The sequence below is a fragment of the Biomphalaria glabrata genome, chromosome 1, assembly GCF_947242115.1.
Source record: "Biomphalaria glabrata chromosome 1, xgBioGlab47.1, whole genome shotgun sequence".
NCBI lineage: Eukaryota > Metazoa > Mollusca > Gastropoda > Planorbidae > Biomphalaria > Biomphalaria glabrata.
This window is the reverse complement of record NC_074711.1, coordinates 65767910-65789792: the sequence shown is the minus strand read 5'-3', so window position 1 is coordinate 65789792 and position 21883 is coordinate 65767910. Positions and strand designations below refer to the sequence as shown.

Sequence of the window (21883 nt, the reverse complement as noted above, 5' to 3'; positions counted from 1 at the left end):
ATTGACAGTGCGGAAGTGGTACCTGATCTTCACTACCAGTCTTTCCATTATTTCTTTTGGCTTGTATCATGGACCTCACAGTCTCCCGAACCTCAACACCTGTTTTTCCAAAACCTAAGCTAGACATCTGAATCAGCCATTTGGCCAGTTTCTTTTCTTCTTTTGTTAGCAGAGTAATTAGTGGCACGAGAGGTTGCTTTCTGTGAAGCTTGTCGTGGAGGGTAGTCACAGGTATTCGGAATGTTTTAGAAGCCTGTCTCAAAGTCATTTTCTTTGCTTTCAATTCATCAATGGCAGTTTTCAAAATCTCTACATCGTAATCATACCTGACAACTCTTTTTCCTTTTTTGCTTCCATTAGACATTTTCATGGTAGCCGATGGGTCGAGTGTATTCAATTTAGAAATCTAAAAAAAAAAAAAATTACATCTAGATCTACATATCTAGAAAATTACATTTAAATATTGACTTAATCTGCACTTTTAAATTAGAAATATTAATCCTGATAATCTACAAAACACTCGTACAAACAGATAAGAAATATGTTGCTCGAGCTTACTAACACGCTATGGTTCTGTAATTAAGCTCAGAAAACCCTAATAAATAACTTCACACCCAATGCACAACATATTTTTTTTTCAAAAGTGTTTCCTGATATGTCTGTATGCCAAATATAGAATTCATTTAAGCTGAGTCATCAGATTTAAAAATAGCCCTAAGCCCATGACCCCTCCCATTGTATATCAAAGCGGTATAGTAAAAAAAAAAAAATCCATATCGGTACCTCTCAAGTTTGTCCTGATGATGAACTTCGCCTTGTCAAGGAAAAGAAAGTAAAACGTAGCAGACAAGAAAAAAAAAAAAAAGGTGCATGCGCAGTAGCAATATAGTAGTAATTTGGTAAACATTCCAATAAAAAAGTTTTAGCAATAAAAAGTGAACCTTTCGAACCTCTATACAAATCGGGGATGTTCGAATTTCGCACTTTACTCTATATATTATGAAATTATTATTTGTATATCTTCATTACAAATATCAATCTAAAAATAGGAAGCCAATCAAGGCTTTACTAAAACTAACATCTACACCCAAACAGTACAATGAAATAAATGTCAAAACACTTATAATGACTATCATCAAAGTTTTCACTATATATTTATTGTAACACATTCAGCATATAGTCATCATTCCAAGGTACAGTTGTTTTTTTTTAGTTAAAAAAAACAACTAAAGGTACTGTACAAGAATAAACATATTGAACAATGAAACACATAGAACAATCATTAAAAAAAATGTTGTTAGTGCATGTGTGAGAACAATCATTACAAAAAATGTTGTAAGTGGATGTGTGAGAACAATCATTAAAAAAAATGTTGTAAGTGGATGTGTGAGAACAATCATTAAAAAAAATGTTGTAAGTGGATGTGTGAGAACAATCATTAAAAAAAATGTTGTAAGTGGATGTTTGTTATTTCCCAACTAACTCTTTCTGCTGACTGAAATGAGAGGGCAAGAAATAAGTGCCTTCATGTGGGAAAAATGCCATCAACTGCTCTTCATTGACAGTGAAGTTGTACCAAGTCTTTGAATAAAATGAGTTTTTGTCTACAATTGGAGCCTTGAACTCTAGCACAGGGGCTGTGTCTTTGTTACCTGTTAAGGTCAAACAAATATGTTGACTGTAAGCTCATTCTCAACAGTTTGAAATTACAATATAGCTTTAAAGATACAAAGATAAGGCACATTAGAGTTGTCTTTACTTTTAAGGAAATTTTTTTTTTCCAAGTCACAATGTGTCTTAACTTGTGGCTTCATAATAATAAGTAAAGAACTTTGACATTTAAACTTACCAAATAAAGATTGAACCACAGTCTTGCCTCTCCTTCCCTGAAACAAAAACAGAACATTGAAATACATTCAATCACACAAAAATTGTATCAACAACTGTTTTCTCAAGCTTACTTTGTTTCCACCTAAAAAAATGATAAAAGGTCATAAAAATCAGTTTCTAACATAATGTTAAATAAGGTTTGATAATATTATTAAAATAGATTATTTCTAACATAATCAAAACTTAAAAATAATTTCCTCTCAATGCATTGTTAATGCAATTTTCTGCCCAATTTAAATTTGATTTGTAATTAGATTAATTAATCTCAAAGAAGACATTATTAGTCACTATTAAATGAAATATACTGATCATTGAAGTTTGTAAAGAAAGTTAAAAACATTCTATACCTGCTTAACATTTGTTTCCTGGTCACTTATGTCTCTTGAGTACCTAAACATAGAAATATTGAACTTGAAGTATTTATCAAAATCATTTTATAATTTTATTTTATAAACCATTAAGATCTCCTATAAATATGTAATTCTTTGAATAGATGTTTTGTGATAAAATATTATAAAAGATAAACCAGAAAGATTCCTTTTAAAAAGGTATTTAAAAAATAATATTTTTAAAAAGTTGTACTATTCAAGCATTATAGAAATCTAAAACCATTTTTTAATGAGAAAAAATAATTTACCGAACACCTGCTGTATAAGACCTTTGACCAACAGGACTCTTAGCTGTCGATTTCCCTTTTTTGAGCTGCATAAATTCCTGGTACTGCGTGTAATTTTGTTGAGAAAACTGTTTCTGTTGTTTTTGTCTGTTTCTTTGTCTGCTTGAACCAGATGATGCTTCAAGGAATTTATTTTTAATCCATATTCTTAAAGGCCTGCGATTAAAAATATAAACAGATATAGAAAATATTTCTATAATTTTTAACAATATTGACATGAAATTATTAAAACAAGAAAATATATTATTCATATCAATTAGATCTAGTATCCTTTTGTTTCCTATCTTAAAAGTAAATAAAAAATTCAAAATGACCGATCCCCCCAAGCTTACTCTAAGCTGTCTAAGTTCTAATCACCTTAGGATTACTTCCAGCAGTGATTTTTTTTTGGTTTCTACACAAGTTAAAATGTTTTATCTTAGAGGCGAGTGATACTGATTGACAAGCACTTGTTGACAAGAGCACAGTGACATCAGCCCTAATATTTCAAGTACCTTCATTTCTAATAGGGATATGAAAGCAAGTTGTTTATCACACCTTCAGGCTACAGAATCCGGACGGGTATGATCTTTAGGATGCAAATAAGCATAAAAAAGTTTTTTCTCTTGAAGAAGTAAACACATTTTATTACCACTAACATATGATAAAGTGGGATAAGTGTTGGTCACAATATGACTCTTAAGAGTGTAGATGAAGATGAAAGCCAGGAAATGGTTGGAATTTTGTTGCCCACTTTATAAAACAGCATCCTAAACTGAACAGTTTCTTGATTACATTTTTGATGTATTGATTTAATTAAAGTTTAGAAAGCACTTACTTGAGAAACGGTGTGATGGTATATAAATTAAAACTCTGCCCTACTGTTTCTTTTAACGTCTGATCACCCCTGTGTGTAGGAAGTGTGTCCATAGGAAACCATTGAATATCCTGGAAATTTTAACATATTTCATTCAATTTTCAAATCCTATAATGGAGACTGTTTAAGAAAAATTAAAATTGTATCTAGTTTTCTTCTAACTAATTAACAATCTTGCTATTATCACTTTTTAAAAATAATGGTGTCTTTATTTCAAAGTTTTTTTTTCCAAATATCACTTATTAATGTTTTTATCACTGTTGTCAAAATTCAAAACATTACCCTGATCTCTCTTCTTGTTTTTGGGGTGAATGTTGAATTCAGAGGAACATTGGCAACAATATACAGACGGGAGACTTGCTCATTCGAACATTTTTCTAAGTATTCTTCAGGATCCATGTAGGGTTTGATATCAAACCCTGTTTCCTCCAAAACCTTAACCAAAATATCAAAAGAGGATTTAACAAAATTTTCACCTAACCATTGATTATTCTTTTAATTTTATTCATCTCTCACCTCTCTTGCTGCACAATCCTCAGGAGGTTCATTCAGATTAATTTTTCCCTTTGGAAAACCCCAGCTATTTTTACTGGAAAAACTTTGAACCAACAGAACCTAGTGAAAAATAAAATACCATCATATTTTTACTGTACACAAGCAACACTTTCTCAAGATGATAATCCCTAATCTATATTAAAATGTAGGCTTAAGTTAACTTATTAGTCAAAGTAAGTTTGGATTACATGTTTAAGCTCTGGGTCAAGAATAATTGCTCCACAGGTTCTAATTGTTCTTTTGTAGTGTTTCCAGTCCTCAAAGTGCTTGTCAAACTCTGCTGCATAATGTTTCAATTGTGGGCAATGATTTATCACTAATATTAGTTAAAGAATATATAATGTCTGACAGCTACAAGTAATAGCCACATTATGAGCAAACTACTTAAGGACAAGGATTAGCCACAATGAAAAAGATTTATTTAAGTGGCAAACTTAATGATATAAAAGTATGAAACATATTCAGTAAAATAAAGATCTATCTCTTTCTCTAAATAAATGTATGAACTATTTAAATTTACAATGATACTAATTAATAACCTGCAATGTTAATATATACTAAGTTGAGGAAGCAAATGATATTTATTAGTATAAACTGACCCCCATCAAAACAGTTTTAGCAAGGAATACTGGAGTATACACAGGAAACAGTGCTATAAAAAAAAGGTGAGAGGTTGAAACTTGGGTTACTGAATTTTTCCAATGTTATATAACATGTAGATTCTAATTTAACAACTTATGTTTCATTAAAAAAACTGATTGAGTTTTCTGGCTTTAAGTAATATCTTTTCAAAACATTTTAAAACCCCAGGGTCACTAAATTTTTAATAAACATAGTCATGACTCAAAAACAATTGGGAACCACTTATATAGGTAATAAGCTAACAAAAAAGTTTGATGATACAAATTCTAAATCTGAGGTTTGATTTAAGGATACAGCTATAAGCAAACTCTTTAAGTGAGCATTCTTTAAGTTGTGTATTTTCTACTCTATGAAAATCCAAGTAAAACCAATAAGCATTCTCAATGAGAAAAAAAATTCTAATAATAGATACAATTTCCTCAGGACGACTGTTAATAATAAAACGGCTGAAAATATAAAATAATAAAAAAAATTAATATTTAAAAAAATTAATTTTAGGCCACTAAATATTGTTTAAAAATATTAAAGAAGAAAATCTTTATTTATTTTTTTTTTTTTTTTCAAAATGCAGTTCTATTGGATTTCAAATTAAATGATAAATACCTGCTTAAGTCATCCAAAACATATGACGGAATTATTTTTAAGTCGTCAGTGGAAGAAGACCTGTGAACATTGGTTTCCATTTCTTCTCATCTTTCATTCCTACCTAAAACTGAATTTATAAAAACATAAATTCACATTCTAAAAACTAAAATTAAAACGCACATTTTACTCCATAGACCAATATTATGAATAGAGATAACAATCACTACACAAGGGCTATGCCCATTGCTTTGTTCCCAGGTTTAAAAGTGTTTATTATGGCCGGAACATCCCCTTCTTTTCTTTTTTAAATAAATGGGCAACATTTAAACAATTAACCTAACATACTTTTTTAGCTCATGAATTCTGTTACAATGAAATAAAAATCCTTTCCCAATTCACTAAATTGGAAACCTTGGAGAGGCACCCACTCAAAACAAAAATCTACAAAACTGGCACAAAAAAATTTATCAAAAGGGCCAATTTCATACAGGAATCTCTAAACCTGAAAAAAAAACACCATCTTGAAAAAATAACTCTGGAATCCACGATACATCATAATGAATTTCCACCTTGGGACGAAAGCTCTCTTCCTACAATAAGAGACCATATTGAAAATATACAGAGCTCAAGGAAATAGTGAACTGTTTTCTACAAACTCATTATCCTAGCAATCATGGATGGCTCATCCCATAAAGCCACCACAAATGGAGGAGCTGGAATACTCATCGAATGGCTTGATGGAGAAAAACTAGAAAAATCCATTGCAACTGGAGAGTTCTCTGATAGCCACAGAGCAGAAAGGGAAGCACTAAAACTAGCTGCAACCATGCTAGTAAATCATCCAAGTACCCCACATAGTCGGATTGTCTTTCTAACAGCATAAAAACTGTTATTCAATGGATACCAGCTCATATAAAACTAGAAGGAAATGAGAAGGGTGACACACTCCCCAAGAGTGGGAGAACAAAACTCACAAAAAACCATTGCACTCTATCCAGAGTTTGAGTTTTTAATTTTTTGGCACAACGGCACACTTTAGGCCATGTCGTGCCCGCTCTATCCAGAAGAAATGAAGAAATAGTAAATAAAATAAATGAGAAATGGACAAGCTCTCATCCAAATCACAAGAAAGATGATGCCTATTATAACAGAATGAGACCAACATACGTAGCGGAAGCTCAAAATTGGAACCAGTGAAATCTGCCCATGTGGAGTGTTACCAGAGAATGCTGACCATGTCCTCTAAAACAGCTCTCTTTAACAAGAGGCCCGTACAAGACACTGGCCCCAAAACACCCCAATAGAAAGAAAACTATATGGAGAGCTCCCTGATTTGGAAACCACTGCGTAGTTCATTTCATATATTGATCTAGTCATCTGAATGCTCCAACATAAAAATGAGAATGAAGAAGAATAAGAAATTTCATGGCCTACTCTCTGTCATGCGCGCGTGAAATTTTCTTTGCATTTAATATTGGTGTTTTAGCGTATAGGAAGTAGTTTCTTTTAAGTGCATTTTGTTGTCTAGAATATTGTGTGTGTGTTTACGTCATCCTTAGTTCCCGCAAGAGAGAGAGAGCTTCTTTTGTGAGCTGGGTAGCAGGTTTTGTGTTTCCCCCTTGTAAGGGGTGTTAGGCTTTGGGCTATGGGAAAGTGTGTCGCCTTTCTGCCCTTGGAGTTTTGCACTAACTATTGTTGTTGAGTTGAGTTGTAAGGAGTTGAGGTTACGTTGGGCGCCGAGATGGAGTGTGAGCGTGAAGATGTGTTATGGAAACTTATTGGCGTGATATTAGACTAATTATTAATTCGATGATGACTTTAATGATAGTGATGTATATGTAAATATGTTGATAACTTATAATTAATTATTATTAAATATTGTTCATGTTGACAACTGTTGTTATTCACTAACTGTTCAGTTGAATAACTGTTATTCGATGTTAGTATTTTACATGCCATTACCTTTAGGTTCTTGTGTTACTCTGTTCAGGCTGGGGATACGGGACCATCTAATCATACCCTACTTAAGCGACTAAACCCACCTGACACTCTCTCTCTTTCACCCCCATTTAGTTTTTTTTTTAAACCTGCGCATCATAATTTCTCTGACTTTTGACTTCATTTAAAAAGACCTGCTTCATAATGCGCCCCAACACAACACGCTCTCATATTTTGGGCCTGTTAATTTTAGTAACACTTTTACTTATCGCTCCCCCCCACACACCAACAACAAAAAATAGTCCTTCTTACACTTTCCCATTCCCCTTTCTACATTTATTTTGGTATTTTGTTCTCGAAATTAAAAGAAATATCAATCTGGCTTTATTAATAGTAATTGTTCATTTTGACCTCTTTTGAATCTACATTTTTTATCTTTTCAATGCTATTAGGATTTAGTTGTTGCTTTTTTTTACTGTGTTACATAGTATGATTCCTTGCTCTATCTCAAAAAGTGAGTGGTACTTGGTAAATATATCATATAATATAATATAAGATCTTAAATTCTAGTCGATCTTAATAGTCTCAATTTTTTTCATAGGTTCTAAAGACTAATTAGACCATTTCAGAGCTATGAAAATGAAAAATTAATCGGATTGAGAATGGCATATAATCACGACTTTATACTCTAGAGACTAGAATACACACTAGATTATTTTAGATAGATCTAAAATCTTAAGTCTTAAGTCTAATAAGTCTAATGCAGGGGTTCTCAACCTGTGGGTCGCGACCCCCTTGGGGGTCGATTGACAATTTGCCAGGGGTCGCCTAAGACCATCGAAAATATGGATTATTATTGTCTATTCTTCTATTGCTGTGTGGGTGGGGGTTGAGGCAGAGTGGGGGATTATAATAAGGGGTGGCCGAGAAAAAAGGTTGAGAACCGCTGGTCTAATGTAATGATTACTTAAACTTAAATACTAGGATTATTCCAGAATATTTTATTTTTTATAAGATTCTACTAATCATCTAATTTTTTCATTATGTCTAATGAGACTAATGGGCTAATCTGATAGTAATCTAGACTATACGACTATAGTACTATAGTTATAGTCAATAACTATATAGTAATATACAGTAACTTACGTTTATCGAACAAGTTAAGCTCATTCGCCGACATTTTTTATGTTTGAATTTGTGTATCTCCGTAAAAATTAGACCTAGAAAAAAACTGATTGTATCTGTGAACTCCTCATCCATTTTTCTTAAAAAGTAGACATGTTTTATTCTATTACTACTCATAGTTAAACTTATATTTGATGTTAAAATGGGTCAGGTTGATGATTTCAAAAGCTTAAATTATCGAACACTTTTTTAGCTTTATCTTATCTTATCGAACATATTAAGAACTTATCGAACACACGAGAAGTATGGTGTTTTAAAAGTGTTATAATCTTAAAATTTTGTGAAAAGTATGGTGTTTCAAAAGTGTTATAATCTATATTTTTTTTTATTTATATCATTTTCTTTTTACGCCATGTCAAGAAAGACAGATTTTTAGTCATTTTCAAATGGTCCACATCGAAGGAATCTATCACTGATCAGCTCTGCTTAGAAACTGACGGTGCTAAGCCCAGTAACGCATTACCGTAGTACTTATTTAGGTCTAAGCTATTTTGAGACATAAGGCCATTAATAAATTAAATCCAGATATTATTTATTTGAGGGAGAGCCTAATAAGCTTTGGTAGCCAACAGATAATCCCGCCCTCCCCAAGTCATTGCAGGACACAACAGTTTAATTGGTTGACCTAAAAACAAAACATACGGTACGCGGCCCTAACTAGCCGCCGATCTAGCACGCTCAGTGTATGTAACAGCCCAAAAGTCAGTGCTAGATATTTTTCGATCTGGGCGGGGAAGGGGGGGGGGTGCTGAAAAGCTATGGTAGCTTGCAAGCTGTGTTACCTATAGATGTAGATAAATCCGCCCTCCCTAAACCACCTGGTTAACCAAAAAAAAAACGTATTTTAGAGCACGCTTAGTATTTGTCACACACACACACAAACAACATATCTATATATACTACGTATCTATCATGCCTAGTGTTTGTGACCTAATTAGCGGCTTGACCGTAGGTACTCGACTGATGGCTCCTCCCCCTTTCCCCTCAACATTGTTCTTACTACAACTTGAACAATGTTTTGGGGCTGTGTTGATGGCCTGGTTTACACCTGTGTGTTACGCTATCACTGACCTTTTTTTTTTGTTGTGTGTTAGTCTGGTGGCTGCGTTTGGATTGAGTCTTGAAATTTACGTTGTTACTTTGCACTGAAAAAGTGTGAATGTTGGAGAGTGGAAGCGCGGGTAAGGGGGTGTAGGCAGAATAGGAGAGTGGTTAAATGCGTTATTGTTATTATTTTGTGTATTTGTGATGTTTCAAAGGAGTGTCTTTGTAGCGCATTATGAGCTTTATCATACTTTATGGCAAATATTTTATAGACTCGGCGCCACACGTCTAGATCGAGAAGCACAACTGACTATGTATTTGAGGCTGACGTCACATTCTAATGGTCGATCAATTATTGATGATCTCTGGATACAGTGTCTTGACTGTTTCTCTCCCCCACCCCCCGACCTTTTTTTTTTTTACCTGCCCAAGACATTTTTATTTCAAAATACCATATCTGCATTCTATACCTCCCCCTTTGCCCTTTCGTTTTATTAATATATCTCTTCACATCAAGCACATGCGCTAGGTATTGGTATTTATAACACATGATTCAGAAGTTAATAGAATCTGGCAAATTCAGAAGTTAATAGAATGGGGCAAATTCAGAAGTTAATAGAATGGGGCATCTGAAAAAGAAACAACAACTGAATACATTCCACAACTGAATACATTCCACTCTGTTTCCCCCTGTAGTGGGCAGCAAATGCCATTTGCATCAAGCTATAATATATAATATATGTCATAAAATCAAGCTTTTAAAATGGGTACAATGGGTTGGTAGACATAGTCACGTGATTTGGGCACGGCAGACATATTGGTGGTAAAAATCTGGTTTCTATGCACAATCAACAAACGCTTTCCCTTTTAGGCACTTACAACTTACTGTTACTTACCATGGATGAGTCGAGCAAAGAAAGATGGCGGAAAACAGATTGAGCTCTCAACATTCTACTTTAAGGACCATTTTTTTGACCAATTTCAAAATTACTTTTATTGACATATTATATATCAAATTTATTGCCCAAGAATAGAGGAATTCAAAAAAAATAAAATCAGAAGCAACAGACAATTATTTAACTTGAAAAAATGAGGTCAAACACACTTACCCCTAATAATGAAAAATTCCTCACTCACAGAAGATATGTCCCATAGTCCATGAATTTCACAAATTCACAATATTATTTATAGAAAAATATATCCCAAAGTAAAGTATATTTATAGAACATTTGAAAAAAATATAAAAACAAGTTTTTTAAGTCATTTATGCAAATTAATTGAGCCACCCCAGACCCCACCCCCTCCGTAAAAAAAATTAGGTTGCAAATTATACTTTATCATTATCCTAAATAACAAAAACATAATCAGTTTAGACATATTATGTATCAATTTTAATGCCCAAGAAGAGAGGAATCCAAAAAAAGTAAATTCATTATCATCAGACAAGTATTTAACATAAAAAAATGAGGTCAAACACACTTACCCCTAATAATGAAAAATCCATAATTCACAGAAGATATGTCCAATAATCCATGAATTTCACAAATTCACAATATTATTTGCTTAAAACTATGTCACAAAGTAAAGTATATTTATATAACATTTGAAAAAAAAAACAACAACCTTAAAAAGTATTTATAATTAATAAATAAGCCCCCTCTTCGGCCCACGCTACCAATAAAAAGTCTTTTTTTTTTCTCTTATCTTCATGTTTTAACATGATACTATTTATATCAATTTTAGATAAAGGTTATAGATATGTATAATTTTAGACTAGAAAAGATCTAATATTAAATGAAATATTAACAAGATTTAGATCTATTCTAGTTCTTGATCACTTTTTAGATCTAGGTCTAGAGTACTCTACTTAGAGTTAGACCTAATAAAGCTTAACTTGCATGGTGCATGATCTATATCTATTGACTATTCTGTTTACTATCTCAAATAATCTCAATCTTTGTATCTGTAGTAACTGTTGCTGAGAAAAAAATAAAAACAACTTTTATAATTTGGTTAATATGTGTTTGTTGTTATTTTTAACTATGTCACTATGTCTATTGAATCTCTTCTACTCTTGTTTATAATTGACTAGGTCACTAGATCTATCTAGATTTTTTCCACTTTAACTTTAAGTAATTTTTGATGTAGATCTAGAGATCAGATCTAATTTAACCCTACTGAGTTTATAAGATCCTATGAATTAGATTTAGATATATAAAATCTTAGATCTAATCTACATTTAGATTCCTAGATCCACACGTGTACATCGCTAATTGACTATCTACTAGTAGTACTAGTTACTAGATCTAGAAATGACTAGATAGTAGATTTAGATCTCATATTTTTTTCCATTTTAAAATCTAGTCCTAAGTCTTACTATGAATTATATTTAGACGTAGATATAAGGCTATATAAATTATATAGATCTAAGACCTAGAGTCTACATTTAGACTTAGACTAGATCACTACGGTCTTGATTCTTGATCCACGTGTGTACATCGCTACTTGACTATCTACTAGAAATGACTATATATAATAAATATAGATCTAAATCATCTAGTTCTAGATCTAATCTATCCTGATAAGAGAATTTAGATCTAGATCAGTAAATATTTAAATAATTTCACGCTTATTAACTCTAATGACTAGATCTAGACTAATCTAATCTCAGAATCTAAGTCCAGTGACCTAGATCTAGTCCTAGACCTAGAGATCGATCTATGTCTAACTAATCTAAAAGCATTTCGCTAGATTGATTTTAAAATATGGTTAAGATCTAGTCTTTATAGATCTAGATCTGTAGAAACTATTATAGATCTAGAGATAGATTAATTTAGATCTAAAATCTAAGTTCAAAATGTGCCCCCCCCCCCTCGCGCTGAAACATCGCATTGCCGGGCCGATTTTATGACGCATGCAATGCACCAATATTAAAGTAAAATAATTGCCGTAGTAGTCGATATTAATTTAAAAATTATAGGTTTTTAGCTTTTACAGACTAGGATCTCAATTCAGAGGTGCACCTTCAGGTTGACTAAGTCAAAACGCGTGTTTTGTTTTTTTTTCACCGCGCGCGCCTGGCTTAAGATAGATACCCGTGTTCCCGTCCTTGAAGTTAATTATTGAAGATTACGACATCCTATTATTAAAGCAGAATAATTAACTAAGCAGTTGATATTATGAACTGAATTATCTGTAATAGATTCTGTCTATAATTACCTTTGCTAGATGCTATCGCTTCGAATTATTCTGAGCGAATGATTTTTTAAAAAAGCACATTGAAAGGGAGGTCATGAAGTTAGTTCCGGCGACCTCCATTCTCATTGGTTTAAAAAAAAACGAGATTTTATAAATATTTTTTTTTTAAATAACCAAAAATAAAAAAATAATAATAAATTATTATGATGGAAATACAAAAATAAGTGTTTTACAGCGAAAATCGGCAAAATATAAATAATATTTAAAAAAAAATGTACACATTGTTTGGCGACATCACAAATTCAAAAATTGCATCGAGGCTATTTTTTTTCAAATTTAAGACAAAAGAAGCATTTTATTTACTTTTTTTTTTCTTTACGGTGTGCAACAATCATTTTTAAATACTAAGTATGTATTTTATACATGAGTTATATTTCTAAAATATGTTTCTTACCTTTTGAAATGGGATCACATAAATCCAAAAGTAAATGTTGTCTGTCTTTTTGGCAATACTTCATGATATTCACAAACGCACAAATTCAATATAAAAACGAATTTCACAAAAATTTTGCTAATGAAGCTTCCAGAAACATAGATCTATCCATCAGTAAAAGCAAATATACCACAGATGGTCTATATTCAGAGATAATGAATATTGAACTCGAAAAATGCATTTTCAATAGAGAATCTGTTTTCCGCCAGATATAGTAAGAAAATTTCAGAAATAAATAATATTGATCCTTACACTTTAAAAGCAAGCCAGTGTAATAAAGAAAACGATTTGCTGCCCTACTTGTGTTATCCAGATCTCTTCACTTAGAACTTAGACTTATTATCTTGTTCTACTGACTACTGGACTGAAAGTGCTTGGCTTACACAATCACAAAGGATGAATTCAAGGTAGGAGTTATACTTTAGTTATAGATCTAGATCTAAGTTAGAAGTGGATTTATTCAATTTATTGTTAAACCTAGATTAGATCTAGATCTACTAATTAGTAGATTCTAGATCTATTTATTTATTTAACTTTAAGACTAAGTTAACATTATATCTAGAATCTAGTGACTAGTCTAGATCTAGACATCTCTAGTCTCTAGTATTTATTTATACTAGATCATTAGATATATGATTAGATCTATATTTTTTTTTTACATAAATGTAGAAAATTATAATAGACTGAACAGACTCTATTATTATTGTCTAGGACTAGATCTAGATAATTTTGTGACTAGATCTAGAATCTTCTAGATCAACATTATTGTAACATATAGATCTAATAATGTTCATATATTGTGATAGATCTACATTCTACAACTACTCAAGTCTTCAAGGTCTAGATCTAGTTACTTACATAGTATTCTAGATCTAGAATATATTATATGTAGACTTTGTAACTTTGTAGATCTAGATTAGATTATAGATCTATATCATACTATAATCTATATCACTAATATCTCTATATTATATATATATATTCAAAACCTGGATGATGTCTCAGGCTAGAGTTTAGCCTACATACATACTAGATTAGATCTAGCATCTAAACCAAAGAAAACTTTACTATCCATTTTAGATCTAAGTCTAGGGCTAAAGACTTTTAATTTTTTTGTTTCTAGGACTAGGCTCATCAGGACTAGTAACTTGTCGATAAATCTAATGGTCCTTGAACTGATACTAGTTCTGTGTTTCTTTTACAATTCTCAAATGCTCCGAAATCCAAGCAATTTTTTATATAACAAAAGCTCTACTTCTATTATTAAAATGTTAACGCTATTTTTACTTAATGTCTACAGGCTTACAAGACTTAAGCAGCCTACAACCAGTTCCTAGATGGCTGGGTTCAAGATTTTATGGCTTATAAACCACACAACTACCCAAATACTGTTGTACTAGAAAAGGTAAGTAATTAATATTGTTATATAATGATAGTCATAGGTATTTACATGTATATGAGACCAATGTCTTGATATGTACAGGTATTTTTAATTATTTTATTTTTCTTTTAAATAGGTTCTTCACTCTCAGCGGTTAGCAGAAAAGGTATTGCAGCCCTGGATAGTAATAAGTCAAGATGGTATTATTCTATCAGCCCACTGTTCTTGTATAGCTGGACTTGACGAGTCCTGCACTCATGTGGCAGCCACTTTATTTATGCTGGAAGCCAACACCAGAGTAAAAGAGAGTAATAAAGACAGTTACAGGCGTGTCATCTTACTGGACCAATCCATCAAAGCTTTAAAAAGTTTTGTCAACTAAGGTTTCTCAGATTGATTTCACCTCATCAAAAACAAAAAAAAAGTTAAATTTGATTCTCTTGTGGACAACATCGCTTCTAAAAATATAAATTCAAAGGCTATTAAATCCAGAGAAACTATAAAGCTTAGTATACATTCTTTTAATTCATTTATTGAAAGTAATGAGATAACACCTTGAGATGTTATTCCAATCAGATATTTTACTGTGTTGTTGAAAGAATACGTTTGTGCCTGTGCTTTAATGCTGCTAGGTCTCTCATTGAAAATTTCAAAACAGGCATTTATTACTAGGATGTAAAACATTTTACTGTCACTTTCCTGCCATAAGTATGAATAAATTCTTTGGGCATTGTCTTTCTGAGACTCTCCTTATTGGGCCAGAAAATCAAATCGAACATGTTGACATACATAAGATATAAAAGGTTTATGAAGATCTTAGAGGCAGTTGTGGGATGAATTTTAAACATATCAGCTAATACATAGGCAGGTTTACCTAGAATATTTGTAATAATGTGTGTTAAAAAAATAATTTGTGTACATTCATAATTAAGGTAGTTAAATTAAATTATATATATGTGTAAATGTGAGACAGTGCCTGTATTATATCCAAGCTATCCAATGAGAAATATTTATATAATTTAATATATAGATATATTTATTCAAATCATATAATGCATTCATTTATTTGTGGAAATAAAAGAAATGAATTTAAATATTGTTTGTTTATTAATTATTATTATCTTAAATATTATCATAAGGTCTTTCAGGTTAACTTGTTTATTCAAATAAATCATTTTATTTCTAGATCAAAATCCTGTTCTATGTAACTGTTTGCATGACAATGGATGTCAAGAACTAGATCTATTTAAAAAAAATAATTTTATGATATATAAAGTATCTCAGTTATTTATTTATTCAAATCAAGATGTTTGCCTGGTCATGCATTTGGCGCGATAGACTTACCAATGGTTCAGGGTTCAAACCCTACCCATTCCCATCCCCTGTTGTCCTGCGGGAGGTTTGGAGTAGGAAGAAACTTCCAAAATGTAAAACATTTTACAATGCAATTTAGTGGATTTAATTATATCTAGATAATAGTAGATAGATCTATATTAACTAGATAATACTATAAATAGTTTGTCCATCATGGCTGAAGGCTTTGCACTGGGCTTTTGTGCTTCCTCAAGTGACTGGTGAAACCTGTGTTAGTCTGGAATGCTAGATTTCATATCACTTACTCCTATGGCTAATGTCAAAGTATATAATATGTTACAGATATAGATTATATTATATATCTTACTATAAAGGATTTATAGGTAAATCTAATCAGGCTACATTTAGTAGATCTACTGAACTGAATAAAAATAATAAAAAACAACAACAATAAAGTAACATGTAGATCAAATACAAGTTGAAAGTTAGTAGAATGTGTCTCCAAAGTCTAAATCTAGACTTACAACGGTATCTAGAATCTAAAGCAAGATCTAATAATTAATACAAGTACAGATTATAAACATGAATCTAGATCGTGATAGTATTATTAGTAGTCTATAATAGATCTAGAATCTAGTCTAGAGCTTGAGTCTATATTTAATAAATAAATTCTACAAAATAGTATACATAGGTTACCAGATCTACACACATACTTCACATAGACATAGTACTCTGACATCATAGTCGTCATAGACTCGACTCTCGAGCTCTAGATTGACAAGAATCTATACTAGATTAGATTTAACTTTTTAAAAATGATTTCCACAAACTTTAAGCCAAGGTTTCCCTTCAACATATTTTGGGGTAAATCCTTTTCTGTTGATTGGTTTCAACCAAGAGAGAAATCTTTTTGGAAGTAATCTCTTCAACGCTAGTCTAGACTAGACTAGACTAGCGTTGAAGAGATTACTTTGCCATGAAGTTATCACTCTTCTAGTATTTGAGCACCCTTTCATGCAGCAGTAGCAAGGAATTTTGTTTAAATTAATGCATTAAAGGTGTCGAGATTATGTTTTTGAAACTTAAACCCGATTGTATTATTAGATCTAGTTACTTGTCTATAGTCAAAGTAAGGTAACTAGTGTAAACTTACAGACAAGATGGCGGATCAGCTTAGTACGCAGAAACTGTCGCGTCATATGTCTACCAACCCATTAGTGCATATCGATGTAAATCTATTTACTTAAAAAAATATAGCACATTTACGGTAAACCACAAATAGCTGATACAAATTGTAACATATGATTAATTTATATCTGTACTTTGCATTACATTATTTTAAAAAATAACAATTAAAAAATATATAATTTAAATATTTTGTGTTCTTTGGGTTATATCCCTTTGATGTTTATTTTTAACATTAAAATGGCGTTCGATATCTTACGAAGCTGAGATTGCTTATATAAAAACTGCTATTATCGAACACCCCCTTTTTAAACCTCAATTTTCATGTTTAGGTAACAAAGGACACTTTCAAATAAATAGTTGTAAATATTTCTCAGCCTAATTAGAAGCGTATTATATAGTTTTTTTGAGCTGAAGCATCATTAGCATTAAAAAATACCCTTAACCCGAGACTCACTCCACTCTTCCCAAGAGTTCAAAAAATGTGAAATTTTTATACCAATATTACCAATGCACTTTGAATATAAGTAAAAAAATGATCCTCGGGTGAAAATGAAACTAATTATAACTTAACTATAAAGAAATGGACGATGCACAATAAGAATGGACTAGTTTTTTTTATAATCATCGAAATAAAGGAGAATTTTAAAAAATACAATGGGGTGTTCGATAAGTACCTTAAAACGAAGGTGCTCGATAGATGTAAGTTACTCTAGTAGTCTATAGTTTATTATAATTATACTTTATAGTCACTATAGTCACAGTCACCAGTGTCTATAGAGTATAGTCAAGTCTAATATCTAGAAGTTTATTGTTGGTAGACTTATACGTCTTATTATACTTATATAGATCTATACTGATATAATAATAATAATATATCTTAAATTAGTCTATCTTATGATACCTACATGGACTTGTTTTCTTCTTTGAAATTCAGTTCCAACTTTTTAAAAAATGTAATCTAGATCATAGACATATATTTATCTAGATCAGTGATTTCACAGATAAATTACCCAGAATCTAGGTTTAAGAACACAAACCAGTATAAAGCTTGTCTTTGATTCATGGGCCTATATGCTGCAATGGTATTCTTTGAATAACAATATTTTTTTTTTGCTGTTTGGCATCTTGGATGATTCGTTGTCTCAGCCTTTCATACAAAAATGTTTTTTCTGGAAAAATCTTGGTCACACATGGAAGTGCTTTATTTAAGCAATTTCTAGCAATGAAAGAAGTCTTTGACATCGATACAAGAAAGATACAGTGTTATTTTCAATCATCTGAATTAAGACGCCAATATTTCCATCTAGCAGCAAGAGGTAAAGACAGAGATGACAGAAAATCAGCATTTCCTAGAAATGTTTGAGAAAAAATACTGGCAGACTTCTAACGTCTCTTTTATACTTCTGTTCAACGTAGACTATAGATGTCAAAATATATTTTTCTTTCAATGCATAAGTGAAAATCAAGAAAATGTATTTGGTACCACGATTTGGTGATATTCCCTTTCTCGCCAGATCCATGGGAAAGTAGCAAAAGCAGTAGGAGTAACAGGCCTATAAGTGAAAATGTGTTTTGCTTGTGAACAAGGTTCATCTTTTTTTTTTTAAATTCTTAACTTATCGCGCATATGATTTTTTCCCGTAGTATAACAGTAATTCCCTCGGTTCTCACCGAACGGTAGCCTAGGCCCGGGGTCGGCAACCTGCGGCTCGCGAGCCACATGCGGCTCTTTGGACGTGAAGCTGCGGCTCTTTAATTCCATACGCAAATATTATTTATTTTATCGAAACATTTTTCAAATAGTTCTGAATCTTTTAACTAAGAAAAGGCACCGATTCTATCTCTCAGCCTTATACCACCCCCCATTACACGTGTCGTCATTCGTCGGAAGCTCTCAAATGACGCCATGGTCGGATGTTTCTATGTAGGTTTTTATTCTCTTTCGACGCAAGACGAAACGGTATCTTCACTGCGTGCTTTGGCTGTGACGTATAGTTTGTTGTTTTAAGTAAATGAGTTAGAAGCGAATGATCTTCTCAAAGCTAGAAACATCTACAAGTTATGCTAATCTGGCAAGCTTTGCGGTACCAAAAGAAATTGCACAAAAAGGCAAACCATTTTCAGATGGTGAGTATGTCAAATACTGCTTCCTACGTGCGTCTGAAGAACAGTTTCGTGATTTCAACAAAACAACAAAAACAGAAACCTTGAAAAAAAGTCAAAGCTATGCCACTATCCGCTAAAACAGCACAAGATAGAATAGCTAAAATATCTTCAAATGTAACATATTTCCAGGTGGAAGATGTTCAATTTTCTTCTGCCTTATCACTTGCTATCCTAGCGACATAAAAGGCACGGCACAAGTTGTCCATTAGGTCTGGTATATGTCTTCCCAAGGTCCAAAAGATCTTCCAGGATTGCTACTCTCATGACGAACTAGAGGCGATGATAGAGCGAATGCGTGCAGACATGCCTTAAAGACAATAAGATCGAGTTAAATAAAATCGTTTAAGCAGCAACTGATGGAGCCAGAAGTATGACAGGAAAAGTTAAGGAGCAACAACGATTCTTCGAGCCAAATAAACCACCGAATTCTTACATTTCACATACAGGAAGAAACGCTTTGTGCCCAAACATTTATGGCCGAAATAGTTGAAGTCATAAATTTGATAATCAAGATAGTAAACATCATCTTATCAAAAGCACTCTACGATCTTCATTTAAAAGAATTCTTTAACGAGATGGAGACACAGTATTCCGACATCCTTCTTTACAATAAAGTGCGATGGCTTGAAACGTTTTGCTTTGTGCTTGAATGAAATAAATACATTCCTAAATGAGAAAGCATTAATCACCCTGAATAAGAGAACGACAAATGGTTGAACAAATTGTACTATATGGTGGAAGTAAGAGCGAAAGGAAATGAGCTGAATCTAAAACTACAAGGAAAGTAAACCACCGTTTTGGTAGAAGAATTAGTTTATTTTGAAGAAAAAAATATTATTTTTTTTGGCATAATATATGCACTTACTTCATTTTCAATGTCTGAAGCAGTCTCGCAATAAAACCAGTGCAACTATTGACACAAATTACTTTAGCACAGTTATAAAATAAATCAAAGATGAGTTTCTTGACAGATTTGAGTAGTTCAACAAAACTATGCTAGCATTCCTAATAAATCCTCTCAACACAAATCGTAACGAAATCCACATTGAGCCATTTGAAATTGATACTGGATCTCTAGATATTCAATTGATCGATTTAAAAAGTAAAGCTTTGTTGAGTGGAAAATGTACGTTGGCCTAGCAACATCACACTTTGGGTCGTTGGTCTAGCAGCATCACACTTTGGGTCGTTGGCCTAGCAACATCACACTTTGGGTCGTTGGTCTAGCAACATCACACTTTGGGTCGTTGGTCTAGCAGCATCACACTTTGGGTCGTTGATCTAGCAACATCACACTTTGGGTCGTTGATCTAGCAGCATCACACTTTGGGTCGTTGGTCTAGCAACATCACACTTTGGGTCGTTGATCTAGCAGCATCACACTTTGGGTCGTTGGTCTAGCAACATAACACTTTGGGTCGTTGATCTAGCAGCATCACACTTTGGGTCGTTGATCTAGCAGCATCACACTTTGGGTCGTTGATCTAGCAGCATCACACTTTGGGTCGTTGGTCTAGCAACATCACACTTTGGGTCGTTGATCTAGCAGCATCACACTTTGGGTCGTTGATCTAGCAACATCACACTTTGGGTCGTTGGCCTAGCAACATCACACTTTGGGTCGTTGGCCTAGCAACATCACACTTTGGGTCGTTGGTCTAGCAACATCACACTTTGGGTCGTTGATCTAGCAACATCACACTTTGGGTCGTTGATCTAGCAACATCACACTTTGGGTCGTTGATCTAGCAGCATCACACTTTGGGTCGTTGGTCTAGCAACATCACACTTTGGGTCGTTGGTCTAGCAGCATCACACTTTGGGTCGTTGATCTAGCAGCATCACACTTTGGGTCGTTGATCTAGCAACATCACACTTTGGGTCGTTGATCTAGCAGCATCACACTTTGGGTCGTTGGTCTAGCAACATAACACTTTGGGTCGTTGATCTAGCAGCATCACACTTTGGGTCGTTGATCTAGCAGCATCACACTTTGGGTCGTTGATCTAGCAGCATCACACTTTGGGTCGTTGGTCTAGCAACATCACACTTTGGGTCGTTGATCTAGCAGCATCACACTTTGGGTCGTTGATCTAGCAACATCACACTTTGGGTCGTTGGCCTAGCAACATCACACTTTGGGTCGTTGGCCTAGCAACATCACACTTTGGGTCGTTGGTCTAGCAACATCACACTTTGGGTCGTTGATCTAGCAACATCACACTTTGGGTCGTTGATCTAGCAACATCACACTTTGGGTCGTTGATCTAGCAGCATCACACTTTGGGTCGTTGGTCTAGCAACATCACACTTTGGGTCGTTGGTCTAGCAGCATCACACTTTGGGTCGTTGATCTAGCAGCATCACACTTTGGGTCGTTGATCTAGCAACATCACACTTTGGGTCGTTGATCTAGCAGCATCACACTTTGGGTCGTTGGTCTAGCAACATCACACTTTGGGTCGTTGATCTAGCAACATCACACTTTGGGTCGTTGATCTAGCAGCATCACACTTTGGGTCGTTGGTCTAGCAACATCACACTTTGGGTCGTTGATCTAGCAGCATCACACTTTGGGTCGTTGGTCTAGCAACATCACACTTTGGGTCGTTGGTCTAGCAACATCACACTTTGGGTCGTTGGCCTAGCCACATCACACTTTGGGTCGTTGATCTAGCAGCATCACACTTTGGGTCGTTGATCTAGCAGCATCACACTTTGGGTCGTTGGTCTAGCAACATCACACTTTGGGTCGTTGGTCTAGCAACATCA

The 21883-nt window shown here is 33.3% G+C and overlaps 1 protein-coding gene and 1 long non-coding RNA gene across 3 annotated transcripts; one reads left to right on the top strand and one right to left on the bottom strand.

Moving 5' to 3' along the window:
• Window positions 1–1126: 1126 nt before the first annotated feature.
• Window positions 1127–17995, bottom strand: LOC106073712 (m7GpppN-mRNA hydrolase-like). Of its 2 annotated transcripts, none has more exons than XM_056008598.1 (11): window positions 17851–17995; window positions 5223–5331; window positions 4914–5065; window positions 4166–4293; window positions 3939–4037; window positions 3705–3857; window positions 3384–3493; window positions 2528–2722; window positions 2238–2280; window positions 1850–1886; window positions 1127–1652 (listed from the first exon to the last, which is right to left on the bottom strand). In XM_056008598.1, the coding sequence occupies exons 2-11, from the start codon at window positions 5300–5302 to the stop codon at window positions 1468–1470; spliced, it is 1182 nt and encodes a 393-aa protein (XP_055864573.1). In that variant the 5' UTR covers window positions 5303–5331; window positions 17851–17995; the 3' UTR covers window positions 1127–1467. The 2 variants fall into 2 exon arrangements, with proteins under 2 accessions (XP_055864573.1, XP_055864581.1); XM_056008606.1 differs by having other exon boundaries at window positions 17847–17899.
• LOC106064766 (uncharacterized) lies at window positions 8267–15537 on the top strand. Its single transcript, XR_008774447.1, has 3 exons — window positions 8267–13469; window positions 14363–14467; window positions 14580–15537. It is a non-coding gene; the product is annotated as an uncharacterized LOC106064766 (long non-coding RNA).
• Window positions 17996–21883: the final 3888 nt, after the last annotated feature.

Coding starts and splice junctions, on each gene's coding strand:
- LOC106073712 (XM_056008598.1), bottom strand. CDS start 5,302: ATGGAAACCAATGTTCACAGGTCTTCTTCCACTGACGACTTAAAAATA. Junction 5,066..5,222: donor GTTTTGGATGACTTAAGCAG/GTATTTATCATT, acceptor TTATATTTTCAG/CCGTTTTATTATTAACAGTC. Junction 4,294..4,913: donor TAAAGAGTTTGCTTATAGCT/GTATCCTTAAAT, acceptor AACTAATATTAG/TGATAAATCATTGCCCACAA.